This window comes from Dermacentor andersoni, chromosome 5, assembly GCF_023375885.2.
Source record: "Dermacentor andersoni chromosome 5, qqDerAnde1_hic_scaffold, whole genome shotgun sequence".
NCBI lineage: Eukaryota > Metazoa > Arthropoda > Arachnida > Ixodida > Ixodidae > Dermacentor > Dermacentor andersoni.
In genome coordinates this window covers 111,762,330-111,785,554 of record NC_092818.1, presented here as the reverse complement: position 1 = coordinate 111,785,554, position 23,225 = coordinate 111,762,330, and the positions used below count along the sequence as shown (strand labels likewise).

At 44.4% G+C, this 23,225-nt stretch overlaps 2 protein-coding genes across 3 annotated transcripts; both read left to right on the top strand.

The window, feature by feature from the left end:
- Nucleotides 1-904: 904 nt before the first annotated feature.
- On the top strand, nucleotides 905-19,106 carry Nup44A (nuclear pore complex protein Nup44A). Of its 2 annotated transcripts, none has more exons than XM_055070935.2 (8): nucleotides 905-1,258; nucleotides 3,194-3,244; nucleotides 3,383-3,488; nucleotides 3,997-4,279; nucleotides 11,330-11,566; nucleotides 12,776-12,866; nucleotides 14,568-14,646; nucleotides 18,831-19,106. In XM_055070935.2, exons 1-8 carry the CDS (start codon nucleotides 1,157-1,159, stop codon nucleotides 18,992-18,994), a joined length of 1,113 nt encoding a protein of 370 aa, XP_054926910.1. In that variant the 5' UTR covers nucleotides 905-1,156; the 3' UTR covers nucleotides 18,995-19,106. The 2 variants fall into 2 exon arrangements, with proteins under 2 accessions (XP_054926910.1, XP_050035932.1); XM_050179975.3 differs by lacking the exon at nucleotides 905-1,258 and adding an exon at nucleotides 1,381-1,857.
- On the top strand, nucleotides 1,856-2,889 carry LOC126532293 (U6 snRNA phosphodiesterase 1). Its single transcript, XM_050179981.3, has one exon. It carries the CDS (start codon nucleotides 1,911-1,913, stop codon nucleotides 2,781-2,783), a length of 873 nt encoding a protein of 290 aa, XP_050035938.1. The 5' UTR covers nucleotides 1,856-1,910; the 3' UTR covers nucleotides 2,784-2,889.
- Nucleotides 19,107-23,225: the final 4,119 nt, after the last annotated feature.

Here is a 23,225-nt window from a genome sequence, read left to right as displayed (position 1 = left end):
TGCCACACAACAATAATCGTTATCTGCCTTGATGCGTTTCCTTTCTTTAACGCTGCGAACCCGGAACTTTCCAGTAACGAACGGCACGCGCGTTATCAGAAGGGGCACTCCAAAGGGTGTAAACTGTTCTATGCTGCCTAAGAGTGTAGGCAAAGTTACACCCTTTGGCTTGCCCCTTCTGCCACACAACAATAATCGTTATCTGCCTTGATGCGTTTCCTTTCTTTAACGCTGCGAGCCCGGAACTTTCCGGTAACGAACGGCACGCGCGTTATCAGCATAGAACAGTTTACACCCTTTGGAGTGCCCCTTCTGATAACGCGCGTGCCGTTCCTTACTGGAAAGTTCCGGGCTCGCAGCGTTAAAGAAAGGAAACGCATCAAGGCAGATAACGATTATTGTTGTGTGGCAGAAGGGGCAAGCCAAAGGGTGTAACTTTGCCTACACTCTTAAAACAGTTGCACCCTTTGGGGTGTATATTTGTCCCACAACAATAATCGTCATCTGCCCTGCTTGCGTTTCCTTTCTTGAAACTCGGCGCTCGCTACTTTCCTGTCGAGAATGCTGCGTCACACTGATAACGCGCATGCCGTTCGTGACTGGGAAGTACCGGGCTCGCAGCGTTAAAGAAAGGAAACGCGGACAAGACAGATGACGATTATAGTTGTGGGACAAGATACGCCCCAAAGGGTGTAAATTTTTCTAAGAGTGTACACTCTAAAACAGTTGCACCCTTTGGGGTGTATATTTGTCCAACAACAACAATCGTCATCTGTCTTGCCCGCGTTTCCTTGCTTTAACGCTGCGAGCCCGGAACTTCCCAGTCACGAACGGCATGCGCGTTATCAGTGTGACGCAGCATTCTCGACAGGAAAGTAGCGAGTGCCAAGTTTTCAAGAAAGGAAACGCAAGCAAGGCAGATGACGATTATCGTTGTGGGACAAATATACACTCCAAAGGGTGCAAACTGTTCTTAGAGTGTAAGAGTGTATATGCTACCTTTGCATATACAGTACTCTAGCGTTTCCGCAGCACTCTCTGGTTAGCGTAGCCTCTGAAAGATAATTGTGGATTTTCTCACGGATAACGATGCATATGATCGCCCAAACTAAAGTCGTTATGCGCCCGTGATGTGCCAAGACTAGAGTGTACTAGAATGTTTTATTCTAGTACACTCTACCAAGACACTGGAGGTTACCGTCAAAGTCGCGGACATCGTGCAGCGTTCGTTGTGCGACTCGAAACACGGTTTTGCTGGGTTAGCATCACGGTCAGCATGTTGCTGTGTTCGTTTTGCCAGCTTTGGTTAGCGCCTTCATCGGCGGAACAAGTCGCTGGCCTCGCGGGCACGGTGGTCGCGGGCATAGAGTACTGTAGGAAACTCTATGGTCGCGGGTACTGGTATCCATGCTCGTACCCATGGAGGAAGCTTGTACTCTTGTACTCTGTGCTTGTACTCTGATAACGTATCGAGCAGCGCAAATTTGTAAAAATAATATGAAATAAATTTGACAAGAAAGCTAATTAAGCTACCGCATTTACAATTAAATCATAAAAGCAGCGCCGTTCTCCACTTGACCGGCTCCCACGGTTCAAGGTTCACTGGATTCGTGGATAGCATAGTTCTGCAAAATGGCGCTGCGCGCAAGCGTTATTTGAAACGCCGTGTTCGCAACTTTCACACATAGCTTTGAAAGTTAACTTTGAAACTGCGTGTACTGCTGCTGCGAGCGTAACTGATCAGGCATGTTCGTCGCCAGGAGCATTGCCGCTGATCACAACGACCTAATTCATGACGTCGCCTACGACTTCTACGGCAAGCGTCTCGCCACATGCTCCAGTGACCAGACTGTGAAGGTGTGTAAAGCTTTGTGCCGGACTCATACTTTCTCTGACTTGACTGTCTTCGAATGCGTGTTGGGCTGTACGCGACTGTTGCAGATATGAGTTCTAGTCACAGCTTAGCTCTCTTGTCTCAGTACGCCTCCTCCGATGAATGTGGCGATTCTGAAGACGAGAGCGCGCCGGCCAAGTGCGACTCCCCGCGTGCTCATGACCGTCAGCCGGATGTTACAGCAGTACGTCGGCACCTCGAAAAGCCGAAACTAGAGTTGCCCGTCGAAGTGCTAGGCCTGTTTCGTGATCGCACCGATCCTTTTGCGTGGGAAGACGACAAGAGCCGGCACGATGGTAGAGTGCGCACGTTTGCTCACGAACCTGGCGCCTGGGCGTCCTATGTCTTCGTTTCTGGCGCCAAACAAAGTGAAACTCAGAGTTTGATATCACTTTTGTGTCAAGACGTGGACTTTCTGAAGCCTCAGCAGCCCAGCACGTGTCACGTCAGTCTGTCTCGCACTGTGAAGTTGCGGCACCATTGGATACAGCCCATGGTGGAATCCCTGAAGGCTGTGACAGCGCCGTATTGCAGATTTGTCATTCGCTTTGGCTCTCTCGATGTCTACACAAATGCGGAGAAAACGAGGACATTTCTGAGCCTAAAAGTGCACAAAGGTGTCGAACACCTTATAAGGATTGTAGCCGAAGTTGACAGCTGCTTGAAGGAGTACGACCTACCTATCTTCTACGAGGAACCGTCTTTCCACATGAGCGTAGCGTGGTGTGATGCCAGCGAGGAAGGCCGGCTTCTGCGGTGCTTGCATGAGCTTCAGATTAGGCTTGAACAGTTTTCAATTGAGCATCCATCAGCCCTGGCCGTTGACGTTTCGTCTGTGTGGTTTCGTTCTGGAAACAAGCTGTTTGAGTTGCCGCTGCTACAACAGTGAATTGACACGCCTGTTCATGAAATATAAACAGCAAATTCTCAGTGACGCACCTCTGGTGCTTTCTCTTTATTTTTGTCAATAAACAGAGTACATTGCAAGAAAGAAAGCGTGTCTCACTCTAGAGCTGTTGATTTTTTTTTCTATTTTGCTTAAGAGGATATCTAGAAAAAAATTGCTGAGCTAATATTTTATGTTAGCATGTAAATACAAATTTCTGCAGCACTGTTATACATAATGATTTGAGTTGCAGTTAACTCGGATAGAAGCTGAAATAAAATTGCAGTTTCCATAGATAACTGCAAGTAAGCTATTGTATCGTGAATTATACTAGTGCCCAAAGCTGAAAGTGGTGTAGAGAGGTCTTAATCTTGAAAGCAGGTAACTCCTGGTGTGTTGATTCTTCATTAAAGGTATGGGACCTTGGTGAAGATGGAGAGTGGCGTTGCACGGCAAACTGGAAGGTTAGTTGTTTCTTTGTGTGTTACACAAGGCATTTCTCACTGAAATGTTCATACTAAACTGTGCAGAGTTCTTTCTGAAGCAAGATTTTAAAACAAAAAATTGTCGCTTCTTACAACTATTGTGCTCTCCATGCGCAGACACACAGTGGGTCTGTGTGGAAGGTTACATGGGCACACCCAGAGTTCGGACAGGTCCTGGCGACTTGCTCTTATGATCGCATGGCCACTGTGTGGGAGGAACTAGGTGAGTTGCATCATTAGTTTCTGTAGTTGCATAATTTGTGCTCCATGCAGACACCTATTGGTTCAAACTGGCTATTGCATTGTACATGTACAAGTTTCGGTATTCATATTTGCTGAGTCCTGACTTCTGTGAGACTTGTGTGTGCTGACTGATTTTAAGAAAGTTGGCAGATTATGCTTTGACAACTGAAACTTCACAGTTAAGGTGGTAAAGATGAACCAATGCTTATAACTTGTTTATATTTAGAATTAAGTAATATCTTATTTAATCAATGTTTACTTGCATGAAAACAACCTCACTGCTTTAGGAAAGCAGTGAGATTGTGTCTTGATCACCAAACGTTTATGGTGAGCGTGGTGAAGATTAATCAGTAGTTGTGAAAGCTACAATTGGGGAAAGTACATGCCCACTGTTGACATGCCATTCTTGTTCCCATTATTTTATGTTATGAGGTGTTTTTATCTATAAATTGACTGACAAAGCAGTCCTCCGGTGCCTATTTCTACAGTGGCTGGCAAGAGCGGTGTACTTGGTGGCAGTGGCACTGGTAGCGGGGGTGAGCGAGGTCACTCCCACTGGGTCAAGCGCACCAGCTTGGTGGACAGTCGAACATCGGTGACAGATGTCAAGTTTGCACCAAAGCAGCTGGGTCTGCAGCTGGCCACCTGTTCAGCTGATGGGATGGTGCGCGTCTATGAAGCACCCGACGTCATGAACTTGAGCCAGTGGTCCTTGCAGAGTGACATCAACTGCCGCATGCCGCTCAGCTGCATTTCCTGGAACCACTCCTTGTAAGTATAGCATTTTCTAAGGTGACTGAAAAGCATGTGTGCAACTGCAAGGGAATTAATGTTTATGCCATACGAGGTTTACCATCATCTTACCAATGTTCGAAGGCTAAGAAAGATGTTGCAGATATATCGCCCTACCTTGTGCAGGTTAAATGTGTAGATTCGAAATGTAGCATGCTGAACACTTTTGAGAGTTCCGAAATTTCTTTATTGTGCACAATAATAAAGTTACAAATGGGGATTATACATACATACTTTGGTAAACAATAGGAATTTTCTTCTTGCATTGTGCACCTAGTAAAAAATTAGTCAGAGAACTTTGAGCTGATTTTTCTGGACTCTTCTGGACATTAGAGCACACAATATGACATGGAAAATCTAACTGATATCGAGTGCTTAGGTGAGGTGAGACATAATTGTCCGACTTCTGCCACTGAATTTTCTTGTCGGTCGAGCCCGTCTTGAGCCCAAAACATGGGCACCATGGCAGAATGGTTCTCAAGTGCAACATCCAGAAGTGGAATGCTTGTCCGGCTGAAACCAATGTAGCGACTTGGGCGAGTTGATACATCTTGGCTTGACAAACACGTTTCTTTCTGCTGGCCCTCTGATCGTCCCCTCTATATGGTTCTCCTTTCTTTTGGCCACTCCTCATGTTGTGCCCTTACTTTGAGGAAAACAAAACAAACCACAGCAACAAAATACACAAATACAAGCGAGCAAAAGTCGCATTTTCCTTTTATTGCTGGAATCCGCACCTTACCCAGGCTCGTGCACTCTCACGCAATCGGCCCGCACAAAGACATGCCGTGTAATTGCTTGCATGTGGACGGCTCACTTATCCTGTGTGACAAGGACAGCTTTCGTTTAAGCAGTGCACCTCCATGTTTCGACAGGATCGCTGGTAGCAGCGCCTTCGTACCTTTTGTTCAGTTTCCACAATGCCGCGGGGCTATGGCAACGCTTCAAAGGGAACTGAGCAACATCCATGGGTTAGCAATTATGGCTCAATGGCAGTGTTGCTGTCAGACAACGGGTGGCGGGTTTGCCGGTATCATATTCTGTGCAGGAGTTAAAAACGTCTGCAGGAGTTGTGCAGTTCAAAACGACCATTGGTGCATTTACTTTTGATATTGCCTGCGAATGGGCTGTCGTTCTAGCCAACAGCGTGCATACTCTCGGGGCCTGCAAACACATGGAAATACTTGTGCATGGCATAAGGGAAGATAGCTGAACTTGACATGCGTCCTTACTTTTTGTGCTGCCTCTGTAGTCGGTGGTCTGGCATCAAGATGCTCGCATGTCTCGGAACCCTCACCGTTTTCGAGACAAATAGAGTGGCATTCAACTTGGCAACCAACCGCGCTCATTCCCTTAGAAGGGGCGTTTCGGCCGGCTGCTACAAGCTGCTACTAAAAACGGATGCAAAAAGTGTGATATGGGATAAGTTTCTTGTGATGGTAGACAGCAAAAACGTCATTGCCTTTAGGACAACTGCAGTGCAAATCGTGCTCACATATGTGTTTTCAAAAATGAGAACATAGTATCTGCAAAGACAGCGATGCAAGACCAGCCCTGCGAATGCAAGTATGATCTCTTTCTTGAAGCCAGCAAGTTTACAACTGCTGGCAGCTGTGAAAAAACAACTGACTGTATCTCTTGCACATTTTTGTGCCAAGGATATGCAACTTTATGATATAGTCAGTGACAGCAGATTTACTAAAGTAGCTCAAGAGCTAATTCACAGTGGCGCTCGTCACGGCAATATTCATATCCAAGATATCCTCCCCCATCACACAACTGTGTCAAGAAAAGTTACGGAACTAGCTGAGCAGGTTTGTAAGGTTCCAATGCCAGAAGTTGCGACAGCTACTAATAAGCACCACTGTGCAGTCACCACAGATATGTGGATGGATGACTAGAGAAAAATTCCATACACAACTGTTACGGCACATCATAGTTACAGTGATTGGTGCTTGCACTGTCATATTCTTTTCACATATGACTTCCCGAATGAACGCAAAACTGGGGAGAGCACCCAGAAAGAGTTCCAGTATTGGTACTCTCTTGGAAATCAGTATTGGGAGTGAAGCTTTGCACGGAGTAACTTCTATTACTGGCCAGGGTGCGAATATAATGTCTGCACTGCAGCCCTACAATAGGCTGAACTGTTGCGCCCATTTGCTCAGTACAGATCTTCGAAACACATTTTGCAAACAATTCATTACAATTGAAGCCCTGTCAATCTCCGAGACCCTACAGAACGTAAAATCTGTCCTGAAATTCCTAAAGCAAAGCGAGCTAGCCAGCCAACTCAACAAAAGTGTTAGTCAACAGGTCCCAACAAGACGGAATTCAAATCATTCTATGATAAAGTCTATTTTCTCAGCTTGATTACACTGAAACATTGCTTGAATCTAAGAGTCCTGTATTTGCAAACAACATAGATAAAGACACCTTGGAAGACCTCATTGTACTTCTCCAGCCATTTTCTGAAGCCACGAGCTCACCAGAAGACAAAAGACCAATCTTGCGTCTGGTTCTCCTGCATTTCGCTATGCTTCAAAGAGACTTTGATACACATCTCCTGCAATTGTCAAGAGCTGCAGAAAAAACAAAGATCCAAGAACAGTCACTGCACCTCTTGAAAACAAAAGTGAGTCCCAACCTTGAGTGCAAAGTAGCTGCACTTCTCTGCCCTCTGTTTCGAAATCTTTGGATGCTGACATACGAAGAATGCGATGAAGTACATGCGCACATGAGGCAAACTTGTTTCTTCATTTTCGTAAATGTGTGTGGAAACTGCTCTAGATTCTGCCTGTCACGAAAAAGCAATGCTTAGAATTGTTTAGTGAGTGAAGTCACAAGACCATGTCCATCATGCAAGATGGGCTTCGTGAATATTTGCCAATGAAATGCCTTGCTCCGCATCTGACATACTAAAGTTTTGGAAAACCAAGAGTCGAAGTACCCAAAGCTTGCTCTACTTTCCAAGAAGATCTTGGCAATCCCTATTATCAGTGCTAGCAGCGAGCGGAACTTAAGTTCGGTGGGATTTGTGATCCAGGAGTGCCGTACTTGATTGAAGCCCGAATCATTGGACAACTTGTTTTTACAGGATAACTTGTGATGTGTGTGTGTTTTATGGCTGTCGTAAGCACTGCATGCTTATTTATGTTTTATTTCAGTATGTTCAATGAAATGTCATTTAATTGAAAGAAACTATTTTCTTCCCACCACAAAGCCCTAATAATGGTGAGCCAGGCCCAGGCCTCTGGTATATTACATTGGGCTAGGCTCAGGCCTTTCCTGTTTTGAACCGGGCTGGGCGGGCTCATTGTTCTTCAGCGTCAGGCTTAGGTGGACTTCAAACATCGGGCCTGGGCAGGGCCCACTCTTGGAAGTGCGGCCTGTGCGCAGCTCTGTTATGAATTACCATTGTGAGCATTATATTACCCCGTCATCTTCTTCATCTGTATATATTCATCATCATGGCCAGCGTTATCATCTTCAGCACATGACCAGCGCAATAAACCGTTGAGGCTTAACAGCTGTCTCGAAAGTGGTGGAGGTGCTGGGTATCGATCGCAGTACCTCTCCCAGTATCCCAGCACATTTACATCTTAGTTTGAGCATTTAAAGGGGGCACATGGCTTTGAAAATCATATTCCTTATTTCTTCATGGATTTTGATGAAAATTGGCACAAATGTTTAGAATGTTTAAGGAGAAGAACGTTAGCAGAAAATTGCTCCAACCTCAAAGAACGATTCAGCTTTTTGTGTACTGCCCAGGATTTACAGCAAAGCTAGTGAGTGATGTTAATAATTAACTCCACAAAGCCCAACATGTCGTTTTTGATACACTGAGACCAAGTTATTCTAATATTCCTTGATGTAGAATGGCATTTCGGTATTCTGTGGTTAAATGTAAAAATCTCTAGGGGCTGTGACAGTAATGCTTAATCAGGGTGTCTCAGAGATTTTGAATAGTCTGGAAATACTCAGGGGAAACTCGGGGGTTTTGTGCTTCTATCATGGAAAATTGGTTATAATTTAATTGAAACAGAACGAAAGTCGTGGTAATGCCGGCTCGAGTCACACAGAGCAATCGTAACGAATCATCTTTGATACCGTGTGGTCGACTGGAAGAGTTGCCAGTGTACAGTCGACGACCCACTTTCCGGACGCCCAATAATTCAGACGGCTTTGTGGCACCACCACATAGAGTCAATGTATAGGAACGTCTCAAATTTCAGATGCAAGAACTCTTCGCCATCCGATTTTTCGAACTTTTTGCCATGACCGCAGGTCCGAAACTATGGTGGCTAAAAAGTGGCAGTGTGATGGGCGACGTATCTGCTCCATGTGAGGGAGAGGCGCAATGAACAATGAAATTTCCCAGCTCCACTAGGGGCGCTGAAGCGCGTTGGTGTGCAAGCACAATCCGCGGCACGGCCCTTGCCAATGTAGTGCTAGCGAGGTCTGCCAGGCAAGCATAGGTGTGTAGGCCGCGCTTGTTTGCACGTCAATCATGATCACTTGTAGGCTGGGAAGCATTGCACGTGTACCACTATAATTATTTTGAGGACCTAGTAGTGCATGATATTGTGCTGTTCCTGTGTTATGTATAAGATAACACACCGTTCACTCATGGCGTCAAAAGCACGAACATGTTTTGTACAGTTTAGTGGCAAAATTTTTTGCCAACGTTGTGCTTCTGGCCTCACAGCCACCAGAAAAGCAGCTGAATGTAATGCAGACGTGTTCATGCAAAATTTTGATAGGGGAGGCCTGTTGTATCCTGGAGATGAGTTGGCCATGCTCATTAAAGTGCAAGAGGATGCATTCACATGCATCCATCACATTCACATCACATGCATCATCACATTCACATTCATTTTTTTTTTTTCAACAGAGAAGCTTCATGCTTTCAGTGTGTATGATGTTATGCAGTTCTTGAGCAGTTTAACACTCTGCCAAGTCGGATGCGAGCTCCATCGTAAAGAGCTCACTGCAAAAATTATCCAGTTTGTGGTGTTATCTAGGCTGCTCTTTTTTCACAAAATCTTTGAACAAGGAGAAGGCTCTTCAAAGGGAGTGCCAGATTAAACATTTGAAGTTAAGGAGAGTGAGGTAGAGCGTACTGCTAAGCTCGGTCTGATGTGTGCACGTGGATTAGTGCTACATAATAAAGGGTTTCCTCTCGTCTTGTGGACCTGCACAACAAAAGCAGTGATGGAAAATATTTAGTGCATGTTGAGGTTCGCCAAAGCACCCACACATGTACTTAATTTTTTTTTTACTAAGCTAAAGCTCTTTAATTAAAGGGCATGTTGCTGGCGCATGCGGACACGGAGAGTGAATTTAGCGACATTGTGATGTTATTCCCTGGTTTATTGTGCACAGCCCCAGTGCTGTTTTTGTCTGTTGTGTCTTTTTTTGTCTGTGGCATGTACGATTTTCTCTGCGCCCACTGGCTATATTTGTGGCAAATAACTGAATGACAAAAGTTGAAAGTTGGCGTTTTGGGTTGTTTGTGTTCACGGTCCATGTACGCTTGCACTAACACCAAGCTTTTAAGTAAAAACCAACTTGTCTGGAGTGGCCTTCAAATGTGATCTTCCTACTATTTTAAATCGCATGGCTAAACATTTTTCTGTGCGTTACGGTGCTGCAAATAATGCATCTTTCCATTCTCTGCTCTGAAAAAGTGTCACTCTACTTAATAATGCATCTCTGAGCTGCTAACACTTCGGGATGTTTGCACCGCGTACTACATTCAAACGCGACGCAAAGTGAACGCGACATGCGTGCTAGCTGCCATGCACCACCCCCTTCAAAAGCCGCGAAAGTTGCACATCAGCTGCAAGTAGTGCCATCTACAACTTCGGTTCTCTGTGCACTCCGCCGGCTCCTGCCCATCACACTGCCCCCTTCTAGCCACGATACTGAAATGGCATTAGCCAAAGCCACCACCTCCGCCATTTTGATTGCCGTGCCGCCTCGAATCGGCGCTCTCAGACGCAGATCTGCTTGCAGCCGTAGCCACTAACGCCGCAACGCTAGGCCTAGCTGCTTTGACGTTCGGCATTAGGATTCTTGCCTTTCAGTGCTGTGTTTTTCATTGAACTGATTCGCCACTGTCAGCAATGGCACTGACTCCGCCTTTGTGGTCCTGGTGATTGGCTTCGAAGCTATATATGGCATGTGGCATATCAATTTACTTGACCATGGCAATGAACATACCAAATGCTCATCGCACTCGTCATAAGAACAAGCAGAGAAGCGTAAATAACTCTGTCTACCATAGAACTTTCATAAAAGAAATTTTCATGGGCAATAGTACTGAGCATTACAGACTTTTGTGTGTAGCCATAGTGGTTACATTGCCAAAATTACTTGCAAGAAAGTTCCATGGCTTTCTGTTGTCACTTAGCACTCTAGAAATAAAGAGCTAATGTGTAAAATTTACTCAAATAGACATGATATACTCAGGTTTGTCATATGGATGAACCGCATGATAGCCGCTGGTTATGGTGAACAGGTACACCTGTGAGCAAAAGTATATGGACCAGGGGTTGCGTGTTAAAGCCATTTTTTTTTACTCTGCCTGTGAACGCAACCTTAAATTGAGGACTGCAGTACAAACTTAGCATTGCGAACTTTTCAGTGTGCTCGTTAATTCTAGTTTATGTTTGTTAATCACGAAGAAATTCAGCTGCTTCGGTGACCCTGTGGTCCGTATACTTTTGCTCACGGGTGTACATTTGTTGATTTGGATCGTGTTGCTCATTAGAGTGAAGCACAACGGCACTGAAGCCCTTGACATCTTTATTGGGAAACTACATAACTGGGACGGCGAAACATGAAGAAAACACATACAAATGCTCACATGCCTCTTCTTTCCTCTTTATGCTTCGTCATCGCCACACTCTAGCTTTCCAATCATCCCAACTACCCACCTTTCCTTCTCTGAACTTGTTGCAGGCACTGTTCTCCAGTATGGATATAGACTTGGAGTTAATTCTGCTTGTACCTTGCTTTTCCCAGTAACCGGAACCACCCACCTATGCTGGCAGTTGGCAGCGATGACCCGGGGCCGTCCAACACTGGCAAAGTTCACGTGTACGAGTATTGTGAAGGGAGCCGTCGTTGGACGCGGGTTGAAACTGTCATCACAGTTGTGGATCCTGTGCACGATCTCGCCTTTGCTCCCAGTGTAGGCCGCTCCTACTACCTGCTGGGGATTGCCTCGCGAGATGTGCGCATCATCTCTTTCAAGCCGCTGTAAGTGCACAACACTGCTGGCATTTGCTGCTGACCTGCTGCTAGTGTACTGAGCGGAAGGAAGTAGCGCAGCTGCTTTGTCGTGAAACTATGTTCTTGCTGAACGTAGCAATGGGTCTCAAGTGCAGTTTAACCGTTCATGGATCCAGAGTGCCCCCCCCCCCCCATGTGGTAGTGGTGATGTTGTTACAAGCAGCTTTAGCCTGGCAGACAAAAATATAGCATTGAAATAAAATGAAGCTATTTAAGATATAGCCTTAAGCAGAAGGTGCTTTCTTCTTTCACGTTAAGTATGTTGGTTTGCTAAGGCCAGTCCAGTGAAAAAGTTTATACATGTAGTGCAGTCGCAAATATAGCACAATTAATATACTCTTAAACAGGCAAATTCAGAGGGGGAAAGCACACGCACATTATATTTGTAAATGTGAACTATTGCAGTTGTGGTGCAGTTACTAGCAACAGCATAATGTGGAATGAACTTCAGTTGAATTATTACTTTTGAAAAATAGTGACAACTGGTTTGATCGGAACATGAAGAAGTGCAGACGTCCGACGCAGAAAAAGGAACAGTTTCTGTTTCTTTTTGTGAATGCAGCTGAACACAACTGAATACAGCTGTGTTGTGTTCAAAGATTCATAGCTGATCATTATAGAAAACAGAAAATGTAATTTCTAATCACCTTTCATGGAGTTCGCTTTTGGAAAGCTGGGCTGTGAGCAATTCGTATTGGAGGCTGAGTGTTCCTAGCTATTTGGCACTCAGATGAGGATGCAAGTGAAGCTTAAAAGCAAACAGAGTGAGATCGAGCGTATTGGTATTCCATGACCTTTCTTGGCATGGAGAAACCATGGCCACAAAAAGGGACATCTTGTTTTTGTCCCAGGTCAAGTTTAGTCATTCAAACCGAAACAAAGCAAGCATGATGGGATGTGCTTTCCACTAGCTGCTAAAATAAATTTAGATCTTCGGCTTCTGGCACAAAGTTGAACTGCAGTCCTTCCTAAATTAGTGCAGGAGACCTGTAAAGAAGACTTTTTTTTTTTTACTGGCATTAGGCATATGCATACTCGTGTAAATTAGTGAATCAGCAGCACTGTTTAGCCCCTTGCAAAATACCAGCTCCTCTTTGCCACCGCTGATTCTACATGAAAGTCGATTTCGCTGTGTTGAGTTTTATGTCTTTTTTGTTGTTGGCCCAAACTCTGCAGGCCAGAGTTGATGACATCTCAGATGCAAGATGGCGGCACCGCCAAGTTCGAAACCAAAGTTGTTGCTCAGTTTGATGATCACAACTCGCAGGTGAGATTGCACAATCTGTCCAGCTTGTTACAGGATCATTTGGAGTAAAATACTGGATGTAATGACGATTTAAGTTTGCCGTTTCATTTATGCATGCTCAATGCAATTTGGTTCAGTATCGACAGTGCAGATAAAACTGTTTGTGTGGATATAGCTTGAATGAGGAATGAGAGCCATGAGAAAACTCCACAGATCAACAGGCCTTAGAACTCTGAGAAAAATATATATTTCTTTTTTTTTTTCAGAAAAATTGCATGAGCATATTACAAGGAAACACCGTAGAACCTTGTTGATACGATCCAGTTTCATGTGATTTCCCAGCGCCAACGTTCATGATGGAGAATGCACAAAATAATGCAATACAGTTACAATTCTTTTTTACCTCTTAATACGTTGCCAGGAAACAATATTTTGGCACCAACATTTAGTATATCGCCAAACTGCAATCGTATGATATGTTTTCTGGCCCCTAGATCCCATGTGAACAAGTAAAGGCACACATTATCGCGAGTGGTAGAGGCCTGCAATGGCAGCTTGCCTGCCCGTGCCATGTGATAATGCTGCTACCCACTCGGTTTCAGGAACTATGGTGCAGAAGGAACTGTTGGCCTAGGTTGTCTGACATGTTGATTGGAAACTAAGTTCGAATAAATTAGACAAAGACACATGTCCTCATCTGTTCCATGGGTTTTTGTCTAATTTATTCGTGCGTAATTTTCCAGTCAACGAGAGCTATGGTAACCTTGCACTTTTTGTTCCTTTACAACCTGCCTATTCATAAGGACTGCTGAATAGCATTGAATGCATAGAAAGAAATAAGGTATTTTTTTGCCATGTTTCTCCACTAGGAGGGCTTTTCTTTTCCCCTGCTCTTAGAAGCTAAAATAGCTGCTTCAATTCATTGTTCGATGCCTGCATTCTAATATTGATATTAATATGCAGTTTACAAGTTTCACTATTTGAACACTCCTCGTAGTATTTTCTTATGCCGACTCTTTGTGTCTTCATTAAAAGCGAGCACCAAGCAAGAATGTGGATAAAATGAAGTGATTGCTTTTTACCACTGATATTATAGTGACTGGGCTATACTGTTTAGCTTCATAAACCATTGTGCTCTTCATAGCAGGATTCACCCTTTTTTGAAGAGTATTGCCCAGTAGCAACATACAAGAAAAAAAGGTTTTTTTCTTACTGAGTATTGCTATTTAGTATGAAGTTCCTGGCTAACTGTCTTCAGCCAACACTGAACAATGGGCAGCAGGTGTCATTTATTGGTTTAGAGGAAGATTATAGGATGAGGAAGAAGTTTGGTGCATGACTCGTTTTTGAAAGCACGGTCAGAGGATACAGACCGATGCAAGATTTCTGGCTGCAGTTGTGTCACACATGTGATATAAAGCAAGTGAAATGTACACCTATGGGTCACATATAATAAAGGCTGTCAGTACAAATTTCAAATAAAGTCATAGATGGCTTGGAGTGAAGCCCACTTCCAGTCATCTGCCTGGGGTTACCCCCTACTGCTGAAAAAGTATCCGAAAAATATTTTTTATTTTCCTTGATTATGCTTATTCTTGATGTGTTTTGCACATTTAGATAGAAAATGAACATTTTTGGGGGGCATTTATATGTGCCGTTCCCTAAAAGTTTAATCACTATATTAATGACCTGTCTTGTTTCATTTCTCCTGAATCGCAACAGGCTTGGAGGGTAAGCTGGAACATCATTGGCACTATCCTTGCATCTTCCGGAGACGACGGCTGTGTGAGATTGTGGAAAGGTAGGTGCTGTTGCTTTTAGTTATGAATTTTGTCTTAGCAGTATTCAACATTGTCACACTGCTTATGAAAATAAGCTATTCTTATGCAGTAATTTTGCGTATAAAGCATGGAGACCTTGACCAGTAATCATGGAACTGCGAAGAATTCCTGCCTTTCTAAAATACCTTTTGTCAAGCCCAAAGCAACATGCTGAATGAGCCGGCACGAAATGAGTGGGCGAAAGCAGTGTTCGACGGACTGGAGAATGAGCGGGCTGGCGACGGCAGGGCTGCTCGGGGCTGCTGTGACAAGAGTCGGCGGCTCAACTTGTGGAATAGCCAGACTGCTTGCCACACACTGTGCTTGCCCATTCCTTCGGCTTGATGCATGGATCCAAAGTGGCAGAGCGGGCTTCGCCATGGGAAAAGCGTTCACCACCTGGCAGTTTACAGAGCATACTTCTGCAGTGGTCATCGCCTCCAAGTGGCACTGTTTATGTTAACGCGATGCGGAAGAACGGATCCTCTGACCACTCCGCATAGCGCGAAGCTGGATGTGCGGAATCTGGAACTTCACCATAGAGCACAAAAGGGGTGTGCTAAACACTAACGCCAATGCTGTGTCGCATTTTGTGAGTGCTGAGTAAGCTCTGCGCCTTGACAAACTGTGTCTGACCTTCCTGCCAGGTGTCAAGCGAGATGGGGAACCATTCACGATCAGCCTGTGATGCTACATGTCCCCTAGCTGTCCTCTATGCTGTTTTATAAGATCACACAATTCAGTCCCCTGCCCAGACACAGTTTTCTCTTCCGACAGTGTTGTCTCAGTTAACATGTCCAGAACTCCAAACTAAGAATTTCACGAAAAAATAAATGAAGGGAAGGGTGAAAAGCATTTCATATTTGCAGTTAATAGAAAGGCTTTGGCATGGCGTGCGTTAGCTGAAGTGTGGTGGTACAGCTGGCTCCATTATCGTATTCTGTTGTGCTTTTTATTGCTGCTTAGTGTCACATTTTGGACGTTGTATCACACACCTTGGAAGGGAGGTGTCAAGCCCAACATAATATGCCAAACAAGCAGGTGCAAGCAATGCGGCCGATGTAAACAGTGCTCGGCGGACTGGTGAACGGGCGGGCTGGACACGGCGGGGCTGCTGCAACGAGAGTTGGCACCTGAACTTTCGGAACAGCCAGACCACTTGCCCCACACCGTACTTGCACGTGCCTTCGGCTTGATGTGTGGATCCAAAGTAGCAAGGTGTGCCTGGCCATGGGAAAGGTGTCGACCTTCCAACAGATTGCAGAGCATACTTCTACGGCGGTCATCACTTTCAAGTGACGGCATTTATGTTAACGTGATCCGGAAGAAATGGATTCCCAGAAATGTACCCTACAGTATTGTTTGACTGTTCATACCCAAGGGATCCCAAGTGACACCTACCACCAATGTCAGGCGGGAGCGATTGGTCACCTACCGGCACCAATGATTGTTGTGGTTGTGCCATGAGAGGGATTGCTGCCAAGTCGAAAACCAATGAACAATTATGGGGAAGACTGCGGCCAAGCTCAAGACCAATGAACGACTCCTGGGAAAGTCTGTGCCCAAGCTCAAGACCAATGAACAACTGCTGGGAAAGAGTACTGCCAAATTTCGTACCAATGGACAAATTCTTGGAATGGAGAACTGTCAGTTGATTGGACATTGCTGTGCACTGTAGTGTGAAATGATATTTAAAGAAAAGGTCTGATCTTTAAGACACACAGGCTGGAAGAATAAAGAACTGACCAATTTTCGTGCTTGCCTGGAAAAGTCTTCCGATTGAGCTGCGCTTAGCAGAAGAACAGAAGCCATGCTGCGAATGGGAGTCTCGGAGCATAAATTGAATGACACGCAAGGCCACCTAATTACAGTCTGTTCAAGCTTTGCAAATCAAACATCTTTATTAGAAGTGCATCACATTTTTAGTTGCTGGGATTCCAGTCTGTGCATCTTGCGTGTCACCTGCATCTGAGACCGATCTCAATGAGCCGAGTGCTAAGACTAGCTGTACTGTAGGTTTTGCTGGTGCTTTACTAGAAAAATATTTTGGGCAAGGTGCTTCTCTGGAATCATATGCCTAAAGTACAATCTTAGTATTTTTTTTAAATATTTTCATCCTCACACATTGCCCCATCATGGCAAGTGTTATTAAGCCAGTTTTTCCTGGCAAAGAGGCTTAGAAATATACCGATCGGCTAGTTGGTGATGGTAGTTGGTGAGACTTAAAAAATAAATCTATGACTAGTGCACTTCTAATATTCATTCTGCTAAGGGCACCGTTGGCATCCTTTGTGGCAGTGGTGACATGGCGAAACACACCGTGAAGCTGCAGGATTGATTGCATTCAAGCACTACAATTTGAAATTCTGGCTCATCAACATTAAATTTTGTGTTTCCTGGTCTTCATTCCATGTGGAAAAATGAGGAAAATGGTGCTCCACACAAATGGCAGCAAGAGCCTTAACATCTTTGTGATGAAACTTTGACAGAAAGCAATGATTTTTTTATATATGTACAGTAGAACCTCGTTCATAAAGTTTGAAAAAAAAAAAAAAAAAAGCGACAAAAAACATTCTAACTGGGATAACGTATGATCCAAACTAACCAAAAAAATTTGACAGGCTCATCTATTCTTGACATCTATGTCATGCGAAGCATCAGATGGTTTTTTCCAGCACGAGATGCCAATGGGCGTCGAGCTGGTGGTGTTCCGGCGGCCCGAGACGCGTTTCGTTGTTTGCCTATTGCATGATGTTTTAAGAGAGCTACGGGAAACCGAAGCAAAATCGAGCTGGTGGGCGACGCCGGATTCCCCCGAAGCGAAATGTGATGCCCACATCGCGCCGCCTGCAGCAGGGAACGGCGTGCGTTTGGATTATCGCCTATTAAAAGCGCGCAGTACACTACCAATAGCACTATTCACCACGCGCTGTAAAACAGATAGACGAAGATGATTATCGAAATAGGATCGGTGGTGATAGCTGTGAATGCTGCATGCAACGACCCCGAAGATTTGGTGGTACCGAAGTGAGAAACCGAGCGTGCGCGCCGGCATTTTTATGTGACACGGGCAGATGAGTATTGCGGTGAAGCTGCCACAGCAGGCAGCTATATACTGTTCTTGATCGCGTGCGCCAGGCGGATTTTCTTGTTTACATGGGACCTAGCAGCCGGAAGACATATCATATGATCGCAATTTGGCGACGCACTGAACATTGGTGACGAAAAATTGTGTTTTCCAGGAACTTATGAACTCTGTTGCATCATTTTTTGTGTTCTTGGTTGCGAATGTTGGCGCCGAGAAACGTACGTAACGGGAGCATATCAATGAGGTTCTACTGTATTTATACACTCAGACCTTTGTATAAAGAACATGGATATGATAAAGCAAAAATTAAAATGACAGATGGGGCAAGCTGGGCTGGCTGGTAAAGTTGCATGGTGATGTATAAACAGTGCAGAAAAGGATGTCGACTTATGTCCATTTGTTTTCCAAGTCCACATCCATGTTTGTGCTGTTTATCTGTCACCTTGCAACTTTACCAACCGACCCAACTTTCCACACATCTCAGTTTAATTTCTAGTATGGAGGGCTTTACAGGCGCTTGTCACGCCCACTTTTCTATGCTCGCATCCTTTGCGTCGTTTATCCGTCACCATATAAAGAAGTTAATCCAAAGTGTTTCTCACCGATATCAGTGTGTAATAAATACATGTCTCAAAGGAAAAATTGTCATCCACCCAATTGTAGCGTAAAGCTACAAAGGAAACGCATACGGGTTTCCTTTGTACCCGTCAGGTGGATAAGAATGTTCTCTTTCATGAGTCGTCCTGTACCTTGTGAGCTTCCAAAGAACTAATTTGGCAAATACATGCCTATGATGAATATAAGATAAAATATTGGCGTGTTTGATGTGGCTTTGTTATAATAAAATCCAACTGATCACAAAAGGTACAGCTCGCACAATCGCATGCCATGCATGTTCAGTTATTTTGGACAGGAAGTAGAGCCTTTGATTTCATAATTGGCTGGGACTTTTTTTTCAACATAACACTAAGAGACTACACCATTGGTGGTTTCACTCTTTACACAATGCGTAAGTACTACATGTTAATTGCATTATTGCTCACTGTACGACTTATTAATGGCATGTCTTTCCAACAGCCAACTACATGGGCATCTGGAAGTGCATAGCCACATTGCAAGGCGACGGTGGCGTGGTCCAAGGAGACAAGCAGTCGGCCGACATGACCTCTTTTCCCGGGCAAACTGGAAGTTCAGGTGGAAACTTGGCCCAACCTGTGCCTAAGAGGACGCCGTGGCACTGAACCCATGCGGTTCTATACTGCCTTCCACATTTTTCTCACGGCAGAAAATGATCAAACCTGAAATGCTTACAGCGGAATGATTTTGTGAATAAATGTGTGCTTTGTTTTTGTACTGATGCCTAGTGCACTGGATTTCTAGGGCCATGTCCTGGAACAATCCCTTTCAGGCATGTGAGTTTCGTAGCATGTCTTTTGGTTGTGCCAGAGCAAATAGTTGCAATAAAGGATGTCTGCGGCAGGTGCTCCTCTTCTCACATTATAGTGAGACTTGCAGTAATTAAGAATTTCAGTCTGCTCAAACAAACCTTCAGTTTTGGTAGCCAGGTTTAGGTTGATTGCAGATTTCAGTTAATTCAAACTTGTTGACTTCAAGGGTGGAAAATTGCAGAAAACAGACAATTACAGAGAATTGATTAGTCAAAATGTGTCCACATTTGCAGGGTGCCCACAGGACCTTGAGACCCTTGAATATCCTTGAAATTGAAATTGTATGTTTTCAAGGCCCTTGAAAGTCCTGGTATTCTCTTTCTCCCTTGAAAACTTGAAAACCCTTGACAATCGGCCGCTTTCTGTGCAAGTGCTGCTGGAACACCGCCCCCATCGCCCGTCGGCCCATAAAGCGGTGAAGGCGCTTTTGTGTTTCTTAAGGACGACAAGTTTGTGCGACCATCTGTGACTTTTAATGCATTTTCTGTAAGACCACACGCGTCAGCGAACTCGCCGCAATTTCCTTCTTTCCTTCCCTCCTCTCTCTCCCTGTGATCTTTGTTTTCCCCTTTCCCATTCCCCCGGTGTAGGGTAGCCAACCGGACGTTATTCTGGTTAACCTCCCTGCCTTCTACTTTTCTCTTCCCTCCCTCCCTCCTTGAATTTCTTGGGTAGCACAGTCCAAGATCAATTTCACGACCTGTCTTCTATGGCGGATCAGCATGGATCCAGCAAGCTTCCGATTTTAGAAACGATGGTACAGTAAAATAAAAAAAGAAATTTCAGTCGCCACACTTGCCTGCATGCCACACATACACCTTTGATCCGCACGCCCCGCATGGCATACCTTTGTTGCAATCACATCCTCTCGCACTTCTCTCCGGCCTGCTTCCACCCCTTCCCCGTTGGCACTGTCGAACTGATATTTCGGAGGAGTAGAAGGGAGGCGGGAGAAGGCGCGTGAGGCTGGCGATCCGGCAAAGTCGTGCCGCGTCGGGTACACGGCACAAAAGCGGGTGTGGTGGCTTGCATTATTTTCTTATGTGACCCTTGCACCTCATCGGAGGTAATCTGCAGCAAGTGCAAAGCTTGGGCGAGCCAAAATGGCTGATAGCGTCATTCCACTGTAGGTGACGCTATCAGTCACGGTAGTGGAATGGACGTAAAAGCTTTGCAGGCTTCGTGTCGTACCGTCAATGTAAAGGTATCATTTACACAGCATGAAACCATATCATTGTTCACGGACTCTTAAATTCAACAAAATGATTTTTTTTTTTCCTCAGTGAAATTAATTCTATTTTTTTTTTTAGATTGTGCGATAATGCAAAGAGCTCTATGGCCACTTCCGCGCAAGAAAAATATGTCAGTGATTGTACTTATCCGAACAAAAAGTAAAACAAAAAAAAAGACTAAAAATGTTTTTACCGACTTCACTAGATAAGCATAACCATAGTGTTTTCAAACTAAAGTAATGTTTAACAGTCTCGGAAGAGAACAGCAATTTACAATAGGTAGCGAGGCACTGGAAGTGGTAAGGGAATACATCTACTTGGGGCAGATAGTGACGGCGGATCCGGATCAGGAGACTGAAATAATCGGAAGAATAAGAATGGGCTGGGGTCCGTTTGGCAGGCATTCTCAGATCATGAACAGCAGGCTGCCATTATCCCTCAAGAGAAAAGTGTGTAACAGCTGTGTCTCACCAGTACTCCCGTACGGGGCAGAAACCTGGAGGCTTACGAAAAGGGTTCTACTTAAATTGAGGACGACGCAACGAGCTATGGAAAAAAGAATGATGGGTGTAATGTTAAGGGATACGAAAAGAGCAGATTGGGTGAGGGAACAAACGCGAGTTAATGACATCTTAGTTGAAATCAAGAAAAAGAAATGGGCATGGGCAGGACATGTAATGAGGAGGGAAGATAACCGATGGTCATTAAGGGTTACGGACTGGATTCCAAGGGAAGGGAAGCGTAGCAGGGGGCGGCAGAAAGTTAGGTGGGCGGATGCGATTAAGAAGTTTGCAGGGACGACATGGCCACAATTAGTACATGACCAGGGTTGTTGGAGAAGTATGGGAGAGGCCTTTGCTCTGCAGTGGGCGTAACCAGGCTGATGATGATAGTGTTTTGAAAACATTATAGTAAAATAATTGCAACATGGGATGCTGCGGTGCACCCTTGAAAAAGCTTTGACCAGCCTTGAAAGTCCTTGAACATCCTTGAATTTTTGTCTCAGAGACATATACGAACCCTGAATTTGGTATTCAGGCTATTAGCTGGTGCACAACACTATAGCACCATCAACCAGGTTGCCAGGAATGTGACCAGGAATTATGGACATCTGTTTGTATAACTGTTATTGCAAGCTTGTTTGAAAATGACCACGCCCACATATCTGCACAAAAACCTACAGTTATTGTTTTGGACCATACATTATTCATAGTAAGGTGATTTAGACTTCTCATAATTCAAACAAAAGCCTGTGGTCTCTAAAAGTATGAATTAATGTGAGTTGTGTGTATTCAAGTTGCTTCATTGCCGAGTGCATTGACAGAATGCACAGCCATTATACTAAAAGGAATACGATTCACTGCCACAAAACATCATAGCAATGCAATAAGTGTGACTGGATGCAAATGTTTAAGACTGCAACCCCTGGCTTTTGTGAGGATGTTATAGTGGCCTAGTGGCAGTCTCCACTGTGTCACAAATAACCTGAAAAAATTGTTTCAACAGTGTGAGGCAGGGAAGTCATCCTAAGGCAGGTAAGTTTAGCCCACTGCTCTGCACCCGAGAAAGGTAATAGGAGGGGCTATTGAAGGGTGACAGCTAAGGACAGGTTACTTGCAACATCTGTTGTAGAAAGGACAGCCATTCATCCATAGCTTGTGTTGGTGATGCCTGTGCCATGCAACAGAACACTCACTCCACGAGGTGCTTTAATGCCACTGTCATCTTCATAATTGCATGGAACGATGATGCTATGGCAATAACAAAAACAATGACAGCTTTTCATGTCAGCTTTTCTTTGAAAGCAAGCTGGTTGTGCCTGAAACTTTGAGCTAGCTTGGAGGCTTCTGGATGATGTGCCTAGTTTGTCTCAAAATGAAAAAATTTGTAAAACACTGTGTACGGTAAGGTGGACACCTAGATCTTACTTAAAAAGTCTGTGCGATGGCATACATTCTACAAGCTGCGATGTACTTGACTCTCTGAAACAACAAAGATAAAACAAAGTACTAAGGACACAGTATGTGTACTCCATATCTGTGCTATATAAAAGCCATAGGTGAGCTTGCACCTGAGCAAGGTAACCTTAAGTGAGTTACTATATATGCTCTGTGCGGTTTCTCAAAGTTTAGTTTTGCGGTTTCTCAAAGTGTAGCCGTGATGCTGAAAATTTGGTGACCCCAATCCATCAAGTGTTCATTGCTGCTCTCATTAGAAAACTTGTAACCAAAGTGGCTTAAGAGCATAACATGCTTTTGAACATTTCGCAATGTATTGCGCATGCTAAAGACCCGTCTGAAAATGACAAATACAACCAAAATGATAGCTAGCCTTCAAGCTGTCTGATGCACAGTATTGTGTATCAAGACTAAATGTCTCTTAAATTGATTGAAGGGGATTGCATTAGCAAGTTCAGGCCCCTCCTGTACACAGTGCTACTGACATATTTGCTCTTGCTCATCAAACGCTGCTTATGAGTAAGGCACATATACCGGTATACGCCTTGGAGAATTCTCTGCCTCCATAATTTTGGTACACATTGTTGTATTTTTTCCACCTCTGTCTCTCTTTTTTGTCTGTGATTATTCATATGACATGTACGAGAGGCTTTCAATAAGTTGACACGAACCTGTGGCAACACCAAGTTTGCCAAATTACAACTTCAAGTGAAATTTTGCATGCTTTCACATCTTGGTGAAACATATGACACACTAGGAGGATTCGCGAAGTAGGGCAATCAAAATGTACAATTTGTAGATGTAGAATACTCAAATCGGTGTATGGCACAGCTG

What these genes read in the sequence shown, in the direction of transcription:
- LOC126532293 (XM_050179981.3), top strand. Translation starts at nt 1,911, where the DNA reads ATGCGTGTTGGGCTGTACGCGACTGTTGCAGATATGAGTTCTAGTCAC.
- Nup44A (XM_050179975.3), top strand. Translation starts at nt 1,747, where the DNA reads ATGTTCGTCGCCAGGAGCATTGCCGCTGATCACAACGACCTAATTCAT. An exon ending in ATCATCTCTTTCAAGCCGCT is followed by an intron (nt 11,567 to 12,775) that starts GTAAGTGCACAA and finishes CAAACTCTGCAG; the next exon opens with GCCAGAGTTGATGACATCTC. An exon ending in TTGATGATCACAACTCGCAG is followed by an intron (nt 12,867 to 14,567) that starts GTGAGATTGCAC and finishes GAATCGCAACAG; the next exon opens with GCTTGGAGGGTAAGCTGGAA.